We start from the raw sequence: 20,582 nt of genomic DNA, 5'->3' as shown, positions 1-20,582 counted from the left end.
ACTAGGTAATGGGAATGTGGGGAGGTCAGACAGGCCATGTCTGCTTTCATTAAGAGTCCCAATGAAAATGGTGACTCATGAGGCTACCAGCAACCTTTCGGTGTGTTGGACTAACATTTCCCTTTCTCACAGTAAAGATTTGATGTTTAAGCTCTGAATCGCAAAGGAAGGAATATTTTGGATTTTTAATTGTTCTGTGAAATCACTCACTTATGAAAAGAAAAGTAGTACATTGCAATCCATGTGAAAAACGAGAACAAATGGAATGATAAAATAATACCATTTGTGTTTACCCACATGTGGCAGAGATAAAGAGAGGATGGACATTTTCAACCTTGCAGAGGATTTTCTGTTCATTTAAGAAGGATATAATTGGCTTGGTGTGCTCTAAGAGTATAGTAGAGGCTGTGAAATGCACAAAATGTTTTGAGAGCAAATAATAATTGAGTGCAAGTTAAGTCTTATCAAAGTCTGTTGAAGTGCAACTAATCGACGGGGGAGATGCGTCAAGAGCAGTTGCCACCAATTCATTTTGCCTATTCAGTTGAGAAAATATTTAGTTTTCAATTAAGTTAATCACTATTATTTGTTCCACTATTGCAGCTGATAAATTGAAGCGATTACTCGCTGAACTTAAAATCCACCAACCTCTCCAAGCTCTCTTTCAGGTCAAAAACGTCTGTCTGTACTTGTATGTTTGCTCTGGGAAAAAGCATATATACTGAGCTATATACAGTATATATATATATATATATATATATATATATATATATCCTGGCCGCCCAGGAACAGGCCCTAAACACCAGAGCAATAGAGGCCCAGATCTACCACACCAGACAAGACCCAAGGTCTGTAGGTTGTGCAAGGAGGCCCCTGAGACAGTCCAGCACATAACAGCAGGGTGCAAGATACTGGCAGGGAAAGCGTACATGGAACGACATAACCAAGTTGCAGGCATAGTGTACAGAAACATCTGTGCAGAATATGGACTGGAAACCCCGAGATCAAAGTGGGAAACACCCCCAAAGGTGACAGAGAACGCCAGAGCTAAGATCCTGTGGGACTTCCAGATCCAGACAGACAAAATGGTAATGGCGAACCAACCAGACATTGTCGTAGTGGATAAACAACAGAGGAAAGCCGTTGTGGTAGATGTAGCAATACCAAGCGACTGCAACATCAGGCAAAAAGTAGCACGAGAAACTAGAGAAATACCAGGGCCTCAGGGAGGAACTGGAGAGGGCCTGGAAGGTGAAGGCCACAGTGGTTCCTGTGGTCACCTTAGGGCAGTCACCCCCAAACTGGACCAATGGCTACAACAGATCCCAGGAACAACATCAGACATCTCAGTCCAAAAATGTGCGGTCCTTGGCACAGCCAAGATACTGCGCAGAATCCTTAAGCTCCCAGGCCTCTGGTAGAGGACCCGAGCTCAGAGGATAAGAACCACCCGCGGTGGGTGAGAAGGGAATTTATATATATATATATAAAATAAATGGCCACATGGCTGGAAAATACATAACACTGGCCCTTTAAGGATTTACATCTACCTGGATTTGTTTCTGCTTAATAAATCAGACTGGAGTTTATTTAAAACATGGTTTCATAAGACTGTACCTCAGAACTCAGAAATGTCTACAAAAACACATCTGTGCTTCTTAACCCTGAATTCACATATGTGCATTTTTTAATCAATTTTTGTTGTCTATGGTTCTTTTAGGATTCCTTAAGGTCAGGTGCCAATGGTGAAATGGAGTTTGTGTCGGCTTGGATCGTGTCTGCTTGGACTCTATCATTTCTGTGTTTCTTTTGGGGTAAGAGAGTCAGATGTTCATGTGCACCTGAAATCTATGTAACGATGGCCTTTTCAGGTCCCATCTTTCAAGGTTCTTTTGTTTGGGGTAAACCTAACACCAAACAATCTTAATTTTTTTTTTTTTATGAAACTGCTGCTGTGTGTTATACATTAGATCCCTTGCAAATCTGGGTCAAATATGACTTGGCACGTATTTGTAATGGTAATGTAGGTCAGTTAAAATATTTGTATTCTAAGTTCATTCTGTGTTAAGTAATGCACTGTTATAGCCTTCAATCAACAAAGACTAAACAGGATACTATCTTGGCCATATTGTAATATCTCCATTAGCTTCAAATTCCAATCCATAATTTAAGGCTGCTATATGTAGCTTTTTTTTTTAAAAATCATTTTTTTTTACATATTTGCTAAAATTCTCAACATGTCGTGACAGTATGACATGAGACAGGTAACCTGTGAAAAGATCAAGATCTTCCACCTCCTCCAATGTTGCTATAGTAAAAAAAATAGGCAAATAAAGATTCGTCATTTTTAGATATGATTATCTGAAAACAAACAGTTCATCAGAGTACCAGATGTTAAAAAGCTTACTGTTCCTAAAGTTAAATATCCTGGACATTTCAATAAATTGTTTGGCATTTTAATATTATTATTGGTTCATGCAGGCATGCAAATTGCCTCATAGGGAGAAGTCCCAAAACCATCTGACCCCATAGCCAACAGGGATGATGGGAGATGGAGAAATATTTTCTCTCACACATACTATCACAATAAAACACCAACAGTAAGACTGAATTTATGTTATTGGCTTTATGAAATGAGCCTTATTTTTCCTCTTCATCAACTGTTGGTTTAGTGAGTTGTGCACGTAGAGCGCCGATGCTCATATTGTCTCAGTCATGGCTAAGTGTTGCTCTAGCGTTGCTGTGTGTTTCTACGGTTATGCAGGTTTAGCATTTATGTTTAAGCTAGTGTTGAAACTGGGTTTTATGTATTTGGCCTTGCCACTTAGCTGTCATTGTATCTGCTGTCCTTGTATCAATCATTTTGTTAATCCTGACGGTGGACAACATTTACAGGTGTTTTTCCTTAACCCCCTTTCTTAAAATGTTTTATATTTTTAAAAAGCAGACTTAATGATTTTTTTGCAGTCAGATTGCAGATGTTTGCTCAGCAAAAGCTAGACCGCACCACATGTGAACAGAATCGCGCGCTTTTAAATCAGAGGACCAAAAGTCGCCTGTTGTGATTAACATTCCCATGCAACACAATTTTGCGGTCATTAGCAATAATAACAGTATTTTTTTCTGAGATGGTAGGAGGCAGCTGTGTTATAACTTATGTTGCTTTTAATTTACATTCATCTTGTTGTGCATCTGAAGATAGAAGGGAGTCATGTTTTTGTGTTTTTGACACAAACTAGTCTAAACAATTCGACCCATTTTGTCAAGAGCAAGACCATGACCGAGATGTTACAGCCATTGTCACATCAGTAATTGATTTACCATTTAAACCTTTACAGGTATTCATTTTAAGTAAACCATGATTAAGTAATCAAAACATAGCTTTACTTTTGAGAGTTCAGCACATTGTGTAAGATACCACGGCTGTATGTATGAAATGTTTTCAACAGGAGCTGAAACTTTCACTTCCATAAAATTAAACTCTCTATATACATGGTTTTGCATGATTGTAATTTATGTCTGTCCTTTCACCAGACTAGATTTTTCTAGTGCATGAAAGACCTAACTTCTCTCACGATGTTAACTCTCAGCAGATGTGTAGGTGGTTGGATTTTACATTTATTTTTTAGCCATATAGATGGTGTCTCATCATATATGTCTGTCAAGACTTCTTGGCATTGAAGTTGTTTCAGAAGAATGACTTTTTGATGCTGTTCAGTTAATGAGGTAGTCAGTTATGAGTCTGTCTTGTCCTAAACTGCCTATAATTAGCTCCACCATATCATCACCTTATTAAAATAATGGCTTAAGTCTTTTTTTTGTGCCAAAAGTGATTTGGCAAAAAGCAAATAAAAAAAAAAAAAAAAAAAAAAATCACCACCTCTTTCTTTCCAAAAACATTTTAGTAAAAAAAAACACGTTAGGGAAAAAAAGTGATTTTTTTTTGGCCATTATTTTATGAAGGTGACCACATAATATGTTCATGATTAAAAATACCTTTCACCACTACAACTTTATTGAAACAGTGTACTGACAGTATTTTGTGAAGTTAGCTAAGTAAATGTCATAATAGTAATCAGTTAGTTGAGTACATGAAACATCACTATATCCATGAAAATTTCTAAAATGTAAAGTAACATTTTAGTACTTTACATTACATATAGTGTAGAGTCTGACACTGTACCATAACCTAGTCAACAGTGGCCACAACAAGATATATTATGGTATCATCAGCATACAGACAGGACTTAACATTTTACAAATGCTTTTCCAATTTGATTTTATAAGTGGTAAACAGAACTGGAACCAAAATGAAACCGTTAGGGACGTTCTTAACAATGTCCATAAATTCTGATTTCAACCCATCTGCAAAAACACATTGAGTTCTGTCTGAAAGATAATTCCTGAACCATCTGAAAACTGAGTCACTCATACCAATACTCTTCACATTTGCTCTTTCCCTGATTTGCTTGGAGTGTTTTTTGCGGGGGGGGGGTTGTCTTGATGCTGTAATGGGAGCCAGGAACACGGTTTAGCCAGTGAATGGATTCCGGACACAGGCATCATTATACTACTGTCGCTTGAGACACTGTCATTGCACTTAGGTGATTTCCACTCCACTCATTGTGAGACTATAAGCACCAATTGGCTGATCCTTTGTTGGATTAGGTCAGTTACTTTAAAAAGGGGGACACATAAAATGTGTAAAATAAATAAAAAATCATTTATTTTATGTTTAGTATTTTTATCTAATTGTAAAAGTTTAATAGAGCTCACTTTTCACTTTAAAATTAAAAACATTTTTTCTTGTAAAAAAAGCTACATTTGACATTTTGTTCCTCGTGATTTTGTAAAAGCAATAAAAAGGTAAAACATCCAAGGAACTGAGTGCTCTTTATAGATACTGTGTTTACCTATTTATGCACTAATGACATGAATATCTTTAGACACAGGGAAAAAAAGGTTTTTTATGACTGCATGCCAGAAATATCCAGCATTTTTAGCAACGGCATCAACATTTATTTTTTCTATAGAAATGTTTGACATCCTTAAGGAAAAACATGGTGCAAGGTTTTATCTGAGTGTTCATTCCAAAGAGAGAGAGGACAAAAAGGTAAGAAACATTTGAAGGTTGGAGCAATGAAAAGGGAAGCTTTAGTTAGAAAATACAGAAAATTAAAAAAAATACACAAATCCAAGCTTTGGAACAAAACCGCAGGGAATGGTTCAAGACAAAATACACAAATAACTAAATAAGGTGCAAACTAAAAATATCGGTATGCACAGCATGACAAATAATAAGAAACAGACAGCTAATAAACAGAAGGGTTGGACTACAGTTAAACCACAAAATGATTGATGATACAAGTTGAGCAAAGAGCAAAACAGGAGGCAAACAAGGTAGAATACAAGAAGGAAGGTTAATTATCACACAGATTAAGTAACTTTAAAATGGAGCAGAAAATAACTGCAGGGACTCAGAAATGCTGAGACAAACCGAGCTGCATGGCGGCAGCAGAGCAATTTTACAAAGGAAAAATTTATTTTTAATACATAAACAAGTGAAAAAGAAAGTAGGAAGAAGAATTTGTTTTTTGACTTCAACTTAAGGAAATTCATACATCGTTGAGACAGTTCATTTATAACTACTCAATGCCAAGATATTATGTTAAACACCAGATATTGTTGACCTGCAGAGATTAAGCTGCATTGCTGTGAGAAATTGTTGGCTAGTCAATTTACCACCACTGTTAGTCTTAGGATGGTAAAACACCAAAAGTAATAACATATTTTTTGTTTTGTTATGATGTCATATTTATAGTTTATGGCTAATTTAAATAAATATCTCAACAATCGAGTTAGGTTAACCTATGGAAATTTGCACAGGTTAGGTGTAAGGAATTTTAATAGGAAATTTGCAAGATTTGATCAAATAATTTTTAAAGTGAATGGTTTTTAAACATTCAATTTGAAAATGTTTGGCCAACACCTGGTTGGAAGACCTTTGCTGGACAAGTTCACTGGTTTAATTCCATGTTGCATAAATCTAAAGAAACTACAGTATCCAACTTTAATGAATATATATATATATATATATATATATATATATATAGAAGTTCACTCGTTTGTATGTTAAATAAGTGACCTTATAATGACAGTAAAGAATGAGACAGATAATAGTGGAAAGAATCAAGCTCTTCCACCCCCTCCCGGTGCTATTGCAATTTCCAGAAATGCACTGCTCCCGGCCGGAAACAACCAATCAGAGTAAGGAAGAAGGTTGTAACGCTGTCAATCATTCTCATGGACACACTGTTCAATGTGCTAAGTGTGGAGAAACAACTTACTGTTACAGGAAAACTGTTTGGTGGCTGTGCTAAGTAGCCCAGGCATTCATGACATGCTCTTCTGTTGGGAAGAAGCTGTAGCATACCAGAGAGCAAGGGGATGGATGTGAGCAGCAAATACACAAGACTGATTGACAGTGCTAAAATACTCCTCTTAGCTCGGCACTGGAAGAAGGTAGAGGAGCTTGATTTTTTCCACTAATTATCTGTCTCATATTATACTGCCATGATGTAGTGATGATTTTAACAATGTAACCTGTATATTTTGAATTTTATAAAAGTTACATACTGCAGCTGTAAGGCATCAGAAAAAAATACTCCAAGTTTTTGATATGTATTGACATGACAGCATCACACACTTGAAATAGATTTGTTGATAGCACATTATATGACGTAAATCACAGCCCAAAGGGAGCCTATTGGATTGAGAAATGGAGACTGTGGAGGACTTTAGAACACAGTGAGCATAGTGCAACATTCAGGAAACCAGTACTAGACGATTTGGGCTTTGTTACATGGTCACAGAGTGGACATGATAAGATGGGTATACTATGGCTATAAAGTAATGGTCAGCAACTGTACTCAGGTAGGAAGTAAGCATGCTCAAATGGCACTAATGGTCCAGATGAGTACCAAGAAAATATGTGCCACACCATACAATCACCTCTGAACAAAACAACTGATATAAGGCAGGAGGGATTTATGTTTTCATGATGTCTACCCCAAACTCTAATCTCACCATCTGAATGTTGCAGCTGAATTGAAGACATAACAAAACAAGCAACATTTTTTCAATCTTTTATTGTCCAATTTGCAGGAGCCTGTAAGAATTGTAGCCTCAGGTTTCAATTCTCAGCTGACAAGAGTGTCACCAGATTTGGTCTTCTTCTGCTGTGGCCCATCTGCTTCAAAGTTTGATGTGTTGTCGCTCAGAGACAATATTTTCTACATATCTTGCTGTAACAAGAGGTTATTTGAGTTTTGTTGCCCAGCAAGAATTTTTTATCCACATGCCTGCTGTTCACTGCATATTTTTTCTTTTTTTTTACTGTAAACCCATGAGACGGTTGTGCGTATCTGAAAATGACAGTAAATCAACTGCACCTAAATTAATCAGGCCAGCTTGCGTGGCACCAAAAAACCATGAATTTTTAAGGTTCTTAAAATCCAATTTCCTCCCCATTCTGATGCTCAGTTCAAACATTACCTTATCTTACCATGTCTAGATGCTGAATGTCATTGGTTAATTTGCTATAGTGTCCTCAAAGGGACAGCAAATGAACAGGAAGAGTCTAGTTTGAGCATAATATACAGGGATGTATGGAAAACCTATGGCTGACATTAAGACTTACTTGACAAAAAAAGAAAAAAAGACACAAAAAGAAAAGAAACATGGCTTACATCTTGACTAAAACAGAAGCTCAACAATCAATACCATCCTCTTAAATCTAAAATGTCTTTCTTTAATAACATTAACTGTTACTAGCTTAAAACAGATACTTATATGAAATGGAACACTCCTTTAATTAAATTAAGAAACTCTAAAATCTTTCTGGATTGAGCAATACATTTTAATTAAGAACACACAAATGAAATTTTATCACGTAGTTGATAAGATATATTTCTGTATTTTCAGAAAAGCACATCCATTCTGCATCTCTGTTGAGTATTCATTTATGTAAACTGTATGCAAAAACGCTGCTGTGTTTGGCTGTTTGTATGCATCCACTGTTATGGCCAATCCTGCCCTTCATATTTGACGTGAGGTGACTGGTTCAGCCTTGATCTGAGAGCTCTGCCTCTCACTCATGTTGTCAGATGCAACAGAGCATGCACTTCACAAACAACTTGGTCATTGCTTCAATGAAGGTCAAGATTTAAGCAACTCAATGAAATCAGGCAGACCCTCTCTGCAGGGCATTGTTTAAACGAGACCCATGCTTTGATTTGAGCTGCTAATTGGAATAAGTATTTGCACAGGGCTCCTTGAACTGAATTTATTCTGTGTACTATAATGATGTAATCCTCATCCTGGTGATAGTTCTGCATTAAAGTTACCTTTCTGATTCAGATGCACTGAACCAGTGAATTCCCCTTCACAGTCTGGCTGAAGGATGGCCAACCTTACCTATGACAAACAAGGGGGATTAAGGTGATAATCATTACTCTTCCAAGAAGGAATTAGCTGGTGGGACATCAACATTAAAGAAAAACCACAGGTGAACAAGGTCTCTGATACCCCCTGCTTTTTTTGCACCTCCCCGTACCATATCTGCGTGACCGAGGGGAGATTTAATTTGCCGTAATTACTTTATTGACTCATTTTCAGAGCCGTATCACCGCAGTTTACCATCAATAAAACATATGCCAGGATGAATAATGTGTCCACACACAATGGGGATGCCTTCTCCTACAAAAGATCACAGGACTGCATCCCTGTGGTGCATGTTTATGTCACGCTCTCTCTACTTCATTTACTTCTTTGATAACACTCCTCGCGCACACCGATTTCCTCGTTCGTTTTTATCTCTTTGCATTAACTCCCATTACACCCTCTTCCACTCCAGCTCCTTGCCTCCCTCCGCTTTTTATGTCTCCAGGCACGCATGCCCAGCAGGCCTTCAGGACTGAGCCCAGGAACCTCACTGTGCGAATGGGAGCCACAGCTGTGCTGAAGTGTGAGGTCCTCAGGGCCTCGGGGATTGTGCAGTGGGCGAAAGACGGCTTTCTTTTGGGACCTCAGAGAAGCCTGCCAGGCTTCCCACGCTACAGCATGATTGGAAGGAGAGGTAAACAGGAAAGTCACCCAAGTAGTCTGTAGGACTGATTTTAAATAAAAGCAATAAAACAAAAATGAGACAGAGTAAATGCTATAGTTGTTCTTGCTAAATATGGTGCCTAGAAATGATTTTATACAACTTAAACTTAAAAAAATTGTCTATTAACATCCATAAACATCAATTAAATTTCTGTATTATTCATGTGATAGACCAAGTCAAAGCAGTAAGTATCAACAATTATCAACAATGGACAGTCTACTGCAACCTGTTGGCAGCTTTGCAGCAATTTCTTAAACTGCCGCTCATGTTGCGACAGTGAAAAGAAACCCTCCTGTTTGTCAGGTGGAAATTTGTAAATAAATCCAAATTCATATCTTATGTAACTGCACTACATGCTACTTGGTTTGGGTTTATTACCTAAAAGCCAGATAAAACACACTTAATTTTGGAGTTGTAATGTAAGAACGTACGCAAAAGTTCAAGGACTGTAAATATGTTTGTAATGCAAGTCTTTTTGTTTAAAAGTCACAGAACATAGAAATTACCGTAAAGCTTAAACTGTTAAGGTTCAGTATAGAACAAGGCTGTCAACACCAATTTGCATAGTTTTAGTAAAAAAGAAAAAAAAAGATGCATCAAATAACACTCTGGGTACTTCACAGTAAAATAAACGAGGTTAAACTGATAAAGCAACACTATCATAAAAACATGAGCTATAACTGCAGAGGGTTGGTATAAAAACGTGAGAATACACGTTTCACTTATCCTGTCATAGGCATATCAAAAGGGAGAAAAAAAAACACATAACTGTCAGCTAATCAGTAAAATGTGACAGAGGGGAAAAAAGTGTGTTGCAGAACACCACAGTCTATAAAAAGTAATAGCCAATTAGAAGGCAATCCCGAGTAGGAGAGGAGCATCTGTTCCTGATCATCCTGCAACTAGACGGGCCACACTTCACTGTTGCACTCTGTGGGAGACAGCCAGCGACATATGCACGGTCAGGGAACCATAGTCCATGCACATAAAACATCAACAAAAATATACAGGTGCATCTCAGTAATGTGTAGTATCTCTGAAAAATATATATTTTTTCTGTAATTCTTTCAAATACTAAACCTTCTATTTTGTATAGGTTCTCAAGCGTGATATCTCAACCCTTTATTTTTGTTATTTATATAATTTTTTTTACAAGCATCCAAAGCTTGAGTTTCTCAGAAAATTTGAATAATACATGAAACAAATTCTATTGAAATATGAAATCAATAGCTCCTTAAAGTTTGTAAGCATGAATTGCTGCTTACTTTCCACATGGACAGGTGTGCAAACTTTGGAGTTCAGGAAATGCAGCAGACTAACCCTAACAAATGACTGACTGGTGAAACTTCCCACTGGACTTTAAGCAATATAAATTTGGTGCCTCTTTTCTTCTGGGCTCTGTGAATTTGATTTTTAAATTAAATTGAATGTTTTGCTTTCTTTGAAAAAGATATCCATGGACCACTGAGCTACTTTTCAGTCACCTCTGATGTTGTCTCTAATTCAGAAGTAGCCTAACATAAGCTTAAAAAAACCCGAAAAAACAAACTATCCTGTATGAAAGTCTGAAGCGCTTTCCATATGCCACACATTCCATGCTTGAATCTATAATTTAGTAATTTATTTTTAAATAAAGTATTGATAAAAAATAAATTATTCAAGAACATTTTTACCTTTTATAGTTCTAAAATGTCATTTTATTTGCTGATTAGCGATTCAACGCAAGCATCAACAACAGCCCATATAGAAATAACATTTAAAAAAAGTCTACAGCATTGAGATAAGAACCTGTGCCCAGGAACATTTGAACCACAGGCAAACTCAGCATGCTATACACTCATCCACTCATCTATGAATAACATCTCCATCAGCACAGGTACAATTTCCAGGAAAGGTAACTGCAGACTGATGTATGCAATCACTTTCCTCTGCCCAGAACGAACCAAATCATTTGGGATGACACTTGACTGCACTTGATAGGCCACCAGTTCTCACTGATTGTTACCATCGGGGGTGTTTATTTATGCTTTAAAAAGCTCGAAATCATGTCTTTACAGAGACAAGAGAGGGCAGCATTGATTTCAACACACACTCAAGGTAGATGCAGCACACTTCCTTGTCCCCTCACCCCCTGAAGCAAAGGAGTGATATAAATATGGAATGACATGAGTCCTAATCTACTGCAAGATTTCAGGCTCATTCGTGTAACAGCTCTTATTGTAAAGACAAACACAGATCGGCGCACTAGAGCATGAAGTATGTCTTTGTTAATTTATTTTCAATGATTGGCCCACAAGCAGTGATTTAATTATACCTGACCTGCAGCCAATCAATGAGGCGAAATGTAATTATTAATGGGCACAAAAAAAACACCAAGCTTTTGCATATTTTCCATAATGATGATAACATAACTATTATGAAAGATTATTAAATGGATTAATGATTGATTGTGTTATTCATGAAACATGAAAATTCCTTTCTCTCCAATTTCTTCAGTCTAGGTGAAAGTTTCATGTAGGCTTTTACAGTCACCAAAGTTTCTTTCTTTTTCCTTTTAGTCTGTAATTTCAAACAGAGGAAGAAAAGGAAATAGAAAGCGATAAAGAGCCTTCAGCCAGTTCACAGAAGTCAGATTGTGTGCAACAGAAGGAAACCTCATTCATTTTTCCTTAAAACTAGTTCAGACCGGGTGAAACAGAGAAAGGAGTGTGACATGAGTAAAATCTTTGCGGTATGTAGTGAAAAAGTGAGAAAGTCATTTGAAACTGTAAAATTAAACATTTTTTTGGAACCTGGTACTTGCTTTTATCAGCTGACTGGGTAGAAAACAAACAGCTGATTTGGAAATCACAAATGTCTGATCTGAACCTTTTACTCTTTGTTTCCACTTACTCCCAGTTTAAAATAATGCATTGATTTTGACCTGTTAAATTTTATTTAAAATAACAAATAAACACTTCAGCAGGGGACCCTCTCTGCAAGGCATTGTTTAAATGAGACTCATGCTTTGATTTGAGGTTGTGATCTAATTTTCACACAACCCCATGTATGTGAGACCATAGCATAATTAATTTGTTGTGGGAAATGATTTAGTATAACAAATATGCTAAGATAAACACCTAAGGAGTGGATTTCATTTAAAAACAAATACTTTTAAAAGGCAACCACATTTACTAGGAAGACTTTATGTTGTACGATATACTTTCAGTTTTAATTTGGTTCACATAACGTGAATTTGCATAGGGAACATTAATTTTAACTGCAGTCAATATGTCTTTGTATCTATTCTCAATCTTAAAGCCTCCTAAGGTTCTAATCTATATGAAATAAATAGAAAGTAATAGACAAATTGGCACATCACGTCCCTGCCTTCCACCATCTCCTCTGCCATAAATACACACTTGCTGCTACTTGATTGGACTATTTGTGAATAATTTCAGAAAAGAGGAACGTGATTAATGACTTCAGTGTCTCTCCCACTCTCTGCACTCAATGATAACTTAGATGTGAAAATTGCTTCTGGTTGGTGTTAATTATCTTGCCAGCTTACTTGACACATGCATTTTTAGGCCTGAGTGGTTGTCAGACCAAGATACTATTTTCCACATGTTAGTGGGCCGTGAGCCATCAGGAGCTGGAAAACCAACAGTGAGCATCATCTAATCCCCACAGGTTGTGGCAACGCATCAAACAAATCAAGCCCCATTGGCATGCCAGACTAGCAGAGGGGAGATACATAGTGAGGGACTCTGTCTGGCAGCAAATAATAGGCAGTTTATTCAGTTCGCGTTTTGAATTAGAGATTGGATTTTATTTACCGCATTGGAAACTCCTGCAAAAAACAAAAAACAAAAAAAAGAAAAACAATCCTTCAAGTATACAGTACACTGCAACTTGCATATCAATTGGAATGCCTGGAGCAAGAAATTAGAGATTCTCACAGAGTCTGATGTTTCAACTCTACAGCTAAAAGGAAATTGTCTATTTATAGCTAGATCACCTAGATATGACTGAATACTGTTAATTTTCTTCTTTTATAAATTGTAAAGAGCTGCTCTTATCATTGCACAAGAAGCTAGAACTTTTGTATCTGAAGCAGTCAGTGACAGAAAAATCTTTTTAGTTTTCATTGTCACTTTAGAGTATATTGAAGAACAATTGTGAAGCCTTTTATGTGTATTAAGTGCTTTTTTTGGCAAAATTGTTTGGCATTTTTGTGAAAGGTTTAAAATTAAAGTGTTCATGAACACATCTGAATTTTTAAGAGGTTAATCCTGAATAAACTGCTGAAACTAATTAGATTCACAGCTGTTTCATTGAGAATACAGCCATAATACATATAGTTGGTGATTCATATGCCTGCTATATTATGGTTATTATAATAAGTGCTTTGCTACTTTTCTAGTTCTCAAAGTATATACTACATGTGGTTCCTTGAAGCAGGAATGTACTATGGGCTGACCGAATGGGATTTTGCTGATGAACTCAGTAAATGATTTTAACCCTGATCTGGGTTGTGCAATAAAAACATATGTAGGCTTACTAATATCTTCATTAACTAATATATCAGAATAGAAAATATGTGTCTTGTCTCTAATTTTGGAAATGACGTTTTTTGGCAACAGTAGGCAACTCTGTAATAGAAATGAGCATAAAATATTTGGTGAGTTGTCTAAAGAAAACTGCTTGTAACCTTTTAACATAAACTCACTTCAAAGATCCTGAATATTTAAACATATTCAGAGTTGAATTATCCCATTGAAAGATTGCACATTAAACTATAATTCATAATGAATGACAACCTTAATGTGACTGTTGCCTCTGTTGAATTTTTCTGATTAAAAAAAAGCTGTTTTACACTTCTGTTCTTGATTAAGTACATTTCTCCATTTCTGTGTCTGCACAGGACAGTATAATCTCAGGATTGAAGATGCACAACTTGATGATGATGCCTTCTTTGAATGCCAAGCCGGCCAATCTGAGAGAAGTGAGGCTATTGTCTCCAATCCAGCCTTTCTCACAGTACAAAGTGAGAGTCTGACTGTCTGTCTGTCTGATCTGTCTGTCTGTCTGTAAGTAGCTGGACACGTGTTCAACAAGGCACAGTACGCATTATCTCTACTCCAACAACATGTCTGACCTCTTGCCCAGTAATCAGCATATAAAGAGCTGTTAAATATTCATTTCTATTGATAAAGAGCTTTCATTTTTTTCAAGATAATACTGTTGCATTTGTAGCAGAGACAAAAGGCATATGTGAGCATATACTGGTACAGTAAAACTCAAATGTTTCCTTTGAGCACATGTACATGTCCTTCTTAATGAACTAGAATATTATAGAAAAGTTAATTTATCTCAGTATTATTAGTAAAATTAGTGATGGAGGAGTCTATCTCCTGAAGTATTTACTACAGTAGTAATCATTTATTTCTGCTAATGCTTATGGCTTACAGCTAACAAAAAACCAAATTGCAGTTTTACAGAAATTTAGTATATACAGTAAAGCATTTGAGGTGTTAAGGAAGCTGCCGTAGCAAAACTTGTCTGCTTTGAGGAAGATGTCCGGTGACCCTTCCTTTTGACAATACTCTATAGATTCTCCATAGCATTTATAACAGGTTATTCTGCTGGCCAGACCTTAGACTCGGTGAAACAGTGGATCAGCAGCTGGTCACATGGCCCATGAAATGTGCCATGGATTCTGGGGTGCTTTTCTGTGTGGAGATTTTTGAAGCTTTCACCCACAGTTCACACTTTGTCACCTCCAAACTCTTAAAAAGGCCTTTTTCACAGTCCTCTTAACACTGCAGTATTCCTCTTCCTTTTGGACCATTTCATAGCACACATTTTCCTTTCACTAAACTTTCCATCAACCTTTTGGGATAGAGCACTCTGTGAACAGCCATAATTCTTTAGTGATAACCTTCCGTGGCTTATCCTCCTTGAAGAGGAGGATAAGGAAAAAATGATGGAGAAAATATCACAATTCAGCAGTTTCCCAGTTGATTGTGTAGGCCGTACAACATAAATTCCACTTTTATTGATCTTATCCAATATTCTAGTTTGTGGAAAACAACATTTTTATTAACTGCAACTGTCAAATAAAGAGATTAAACAGCAGAAATAAACTGCTATGTGTGTAATGAATCGATATAAACTATCAGTTTAACCTTTTCAAGCAACTATTTGATAATCGTATTTATTGAGATGGATCTGTAAATTGAAAAAAGTTTTGTAACACCTTAAATTTTTATTTTTATTTTTCCAAATCCAGATCCACCAGTGGGTCTGGTGGTTATTACCACCATCTGTAACATATAAGGTAACAGTGCAGCCTGGCAAGCCTAAAGGGAGATAGTTCAATGTCTCTTTCTTGCACAGAATAAATTATTACAGAGGTGATTGAAAAGTTCAATTTGGACATGTAGTGAAACATATGTAACCGTAAGACTACACTGGACCACCTGTTGTCATTCTATAACAACCCTTTCCCGTCGTTCTTGCCTGTGGGAGTGAGCCCATATGTGGTCAGGGAAGGACTGTAAAAGAACCTTTCTTCTCCAGGCACAGTTCATTTACTTAGACCCACCCCCAACCCCTTCCCATTTTCTCTGTCACTGAAATTTTTACTCTCTCCCTTGTGCTCAGGCTTTTTCTTTGGTAATACGGTTGTGGGGGTGGTGGTGAAGGTTTGACGGGGGGGTTGAAAGGGTTTTCGCTGTGGCAGTTTCAGCAGTCTCTCTCCTCTGGGAAGAGAGCAGGTTTTTCTGACATCAATGGGCTGCCAAGAGGGATGGCGGGTGGTGCGGGGTAGCAAGAGCCATAGACTGCAGACGTCTCTTTTAAATGACTGTGCTCCATTCTGCTCTGCAGCAGCTCCGTATCCTGCAGCAGGCCTTACACCTGCAGCCACAGCGGGTTTGACTCCCACATTTATTACCTCTGAGATGCCCACTACATGCGCGCCCACGTACACAAAACCAACAAGATTGCCTTTGACTCTGCCGGAAAGGTCAAAATACACAGGCATCATGTTTGCGTAGCATCGGGCATCTTTCTGACACTCGCAGATAATGAGTCTTGTCCACAATTGACAATGGATGGTTTTGTGTTTTTTGGCTGTTTACATTTCAGAATGGATAGTTACACCTGTCGAAAAGGTTAAAGAATGAAGCGATGACCTTAAAAGCTCTTTGAAAATGTCCGTCCTAAAGGATCGTTAGTTTCACCCGAGCTGTTCATGTGATTCAAAATATGTGAGAAATCACAGACTTCATAATGAGCTGATGAATGCAATCTTGTGTTAGTGCTGAGCTGGGACTGGAAAGTGTGCATACTTTTGGAAAGCATAGCCTCTGATGAGTTTCCCATAGACTCCTCCATCAAGGCGACGATTGCTCCCAAGGTTCCCCCCCACATACCCCTCCTTTCTCCAACCGGTCAACCATGGCCAGATCCCATCAAGCTCTGCATCAAATCAAAACACTATAAACCCTTTATGAAGACCTGGCTTATGAAAGAGGGGAAGGAATTTACAAAAAAATAAAGCCAAACTGAAATTGCTGGTTGTAAAATTGGTATCATGACTGACTAATTCAAGATAAATCACCGCAGGAAATGAATAGCGAGGGGAAGAGAGAAATGTCAATAAAGCCCCCATCCATGGGCTTACAAAGAGATGTTTTCAAGACATATGCATTGGTGTAACATAACTCCTGTGTGTTTTTGCCTTTCTGTGGAGCTTAGATAGGGGATTACTGCTATAGGCAGATCAAGTGGCAGTGAGTAATCCATGACAATAACAACCTCTGCTGAAACCCCCTACCTCCTCCTCCCTCTGCTGCTAAAACTTACCCCGCGCGGTGCCACATATCACATACCTGACACATCCTGTGTCTCGGTTTGTACCATTAGCCTTAGCATTTAATCCTATTAATGAACAACTCTCTCTCTCATCATGTTGCGTGCCTGTACAGATACCTCCTGCAAACGTTCAAAACAGTTTTTTGATGTGCTCTGGTTTTAGACTGAATTACTCATTCTGTCGGATCTTACAGAAATATGCACGTTTGTGATTGAGTGTGTGCGGGTGCGTGCATGAGTGTGTATCTGTATGAGCTTATTATCACAGCTGCTTCGAGGTTAGAGGACATTTTAGGAACTGGGGCTATGGCAAGGTTTCGGTGGTAGCTAATGAGTTTAGCTCTTGAAGAGTATATAATGAGCCTTCATTTTCTGATTCCCTGTTATGAATAATGGAGCAACTTATAAATCGGGGCACAAGCAACATGAAGCATAGCGACTTTTTTCATCCTTGTTCTTAAAAAGGTCTGACAGCTACCAAAGATATATTCTCATCAGAGGTTGATGAGTTATGCACTGATGTGATGGTGTGCATATTAGAGTGCTCGACTGATGTTAAAGCGTCAGTTTCTGCCTTCATAACTACCAGGGGACGTCATGCTTAATAGTGAAATGGGACACTTAAGAGGCTCCTTTTAATTCTATCTTGAACGTTTAATTAGCATAGACAGGACCCTCCACTTATTGGCATTCCTGGTAACGTCTAAAAATAAATTCTGTTATGGCAGTACAAGCTCATCCAGAAAAACGAACACACACACACACACACACACACATATATATATTTATATATGTAACTCCCAGTTATCTTTCTGTTTTCTCAATCATATCAAACATTTATGGCAAATGCTGAAAGAGGGGAAGGAATTTACACAAAAAAATAATCCTATATATTTTATTTTTTTGGGGGGGGAGGTTCTAGCTGATCCACCAGGGCTGGAGAAGTAAATGGGAGAAGGAAGCATCAAATAAATAATGCAATGATATATGGTGGTGTCTGATAGACCACACTAGGCTTCATTCGTATTTAGTATCATTTTACATAAACTATGACTCAAATATTATGGGTTTCCTTCCATAACGTCTCACAATAGTTGGCAGGAATTTTGGCCCATTCCTTCTGACAGAACTGGTGTAAATGAGCTATGTTTGTAGGCTGCCTTGTTCACATATGCTTTTTCGGCATTTCACATAAATTTTCGATACGATTGAGAGAACAGAAAGATAACGGAGTCAGATTAACCTATGTTGTTTTGAAGTTATTAAATGTTCCTTTGCATTGATTTTACAGCCGTTGCATGCTTTTAAAAATATACATGTATTGTAGCCATAGTGCTCATTTAATATAACTTAAATGACTATAAATATAACTATAATGTCTGTGATAGTCTGGTTTTTCTGATGATCCTTGTGCATGGTGCAGTGTTAGGTGGGTTGTGAAAGGATGGTGGCACGTTCTTCCTCAAGATATGTTTCAACCTTTTACAATAGCTGTGTTATTTCCCAGGCCTTAGCTTTAATGTAAACCTCTGTGATAAGCTAGAGAAGAAAGCACAAAACAGGAAACAGGACTTTGGGCCGTCTAGTAAGATTGTCCAAAGATAAATGCTTCCCTATATGCACCACTATCTGGTATTGTTAAAGAAGATAAATTTCTCTGCTATAGGCATAGTGGGGTTATATAGGATGATAGCAACCAAAAAGACCAAACAGAGTGAGACTAAAGATTTTATTAAGAAATATTTTGTATTGTTCTTTAACTGTCAGTGTTTGATTATATTGCTCCAATAAAATATGAATTTATCTTATGGGACAACTATGTGATGACAGCGGATTTACAAGTGAATGAGCACAAACCATGTTTGAATGTGAGTGTGTGCGTGGTGGTCATATTTTTAGCTTTGGCCACAAGAGTCCAAATGGGAGGTAGATTTTCCAAAAAGGGAATTTAACAGTTATGTAATACAGTCAAAACAAGTTACATTTGGTTGAATGAAGAAATGATGGCGAACTGTGTGAGGATCTGATTTTCATCCTACACGTTTGCTCAACATCTTCCCAATGAATCGTGAAGGAAAAGGGGGAAGAAAGCCAGGAGAGAAAGGATAAGCTAAAAAAAGAGCTTTGTTTCAGCTGCTTTTATTGCCAGAGATCACACACCTGAGACCTACAATGCGTGCATATGCGTAAGCATGAGTGTGTGTTTTTATGCAAAATAAAAATACCCTTGAATATTCACCAGTGCTGATGTGTGTGAATGTGTGTGTATTTTTCCCCTAGAGATAAAACTGATGAGTGCAGTGTGTCTGCTGTTAAGAACTCAGATCTCCATTATTTTCCGTCCTATTCAGCACAATCAGCTTTTTAGAGACTGCTTATCTCCTCGGCCAGCATCATTCGGAGAATCATGTTAGTGTCACATGTTAGACCGTGCACACACTTAACGCAGAGCAAGATGACAATCTGCATATTTCCTTCACCTGTATCAGTTTGCTGGGTAGCTGCGCAAATCTGCATGCACTGTAGATTTGAGTTTATCTCTGGGTGTTTGTTCAGCAAGGAGCAAAGAAAGTAATGTGAATGAAGGAGAGGGATAGGTGGGAAGAGCTGCTTATGCATTTTAATGTGCATCTGCTAATCTGGTTCTTATCTGCTTTATCCATCCATCCGTCTGTATTTGTCTAATAATTCAGATTCTGCTGCTCACTGTTTGTCTTCTGAACTGCAGGAACAAGTCCTTGCATAATCTATTTTTGTGTTCTTCATATGTACCTTGATGAAAGCGAGAGATAAAGAGGGCAAGGGAACGCTAAAGAAAAATAAATGACTGGCTTGTAGACTAAGGAGGAGCTGTAGGGTTAATTAGAGAAACTGCATGTTTGTTTTTTATGATTAGCTCTGGGTGCATGTCTGAAAAAAGTTAATACTTTTTAAAAATTATTTATTTATTTTATTTATGTATGTTTATCTCCTTTCACCATTGAACAGATACAACAATTGGCTAGTACAACAGCCATTGGACCTTGTGGTCACTTTGCAGTGAAAACATGGGGAATGGATATGTTGAATAGATGTAAAGTGAAAGAAAGATTTTATGGGTTTTTTTGCATATAGTAATTTGAGAAGTTCAGCTAGTATGGAAAGTATGTGTGTCAACCCCCTTTTGTAGATCTAGACTAAAGGCTGAAGTATTTGCTCATTTTTCAAAATAACTGTCCAGTTGTTTGAAAGACATTGAACGCTTCAATGTCTTTCAAAAAAAGTCTTCCTTTCCTTATGGCTCAGGTCGAGCTATTTTGCACAGAAACTTAACAATTTCAGTCTCTGTACTTGTTGAGTTGGCAGATCGATGTCTCAAAAGTTGGTAATTGAAGTGAAAGGTGGGTCTCTAAACAATAAGATAATGAGGTTAAAATCTGTAAATGTAAACTTTTCAGATTTTAATTTTGAAAAAAAACAAAAACATATGATTTTCCTTTGCTTTACGGTAATGGACTGCTTTGTGTTTGTCCATTGCACAAAATCTTCCTAAAGTACATCAAAGTTTGTGGTT

General features: G+C 37.4%; 1 protein-coding gene across 2 annotated transcripts in view; it reads left to right on the top strand.

Annotated features, from left to right (window-relative positions):
* The first annotated feature begins 1,725 nt into the window (after positions 1 to 1,725).
* Positions 1,726 to 20,582, top strand: part of nphs1 (NPHS1 adhesion molecule, nephrin) — a 57,737-nt gene continuing 38,880 nt past the window's right edge. For both annotated transcript variants that reach the window (XM_028009111.1, XM_028009119.1), the window contains exons 1-3: positions 1,726 to 1,814; positions 8,948 to 9,136; positions 14,073 to 14,195. In XM_028009111.1, the coding sequence (XP_027864912.1) occupies positions 1,751 to 1,814; positions 8,948 to 9,136; positions 14,073 to 14,195 (376 nt within the window). In that variant the 5' untranslated portion in view covers positions 1,726 to 1,750. The remainder of the gene's footprint in view (positions 1,815 to 8,947; positions 9,137 to 14,072; positions 14,196 to 20,582) is intronic.

This window comes from Xiphophorus couchianus, chromosome 3 (assembly GCF_001444195.1).
Source record: "Xiphophorus couchianus chromosome 3, X_couchianus-1.0, whole genome shotgun sequence".
NCBI lineage: Eukaryota > Metazoa > Chordata > Actinopteri > Cyprinodontiformes > Poeciliidae > Xiphophorus > Xiphophorus couchianus.
The sequence above is the reverse complement of the archived record's forward strand: the minus strand, read 5'-3'. Positions and strand labels throughout refer to the sequence as shown.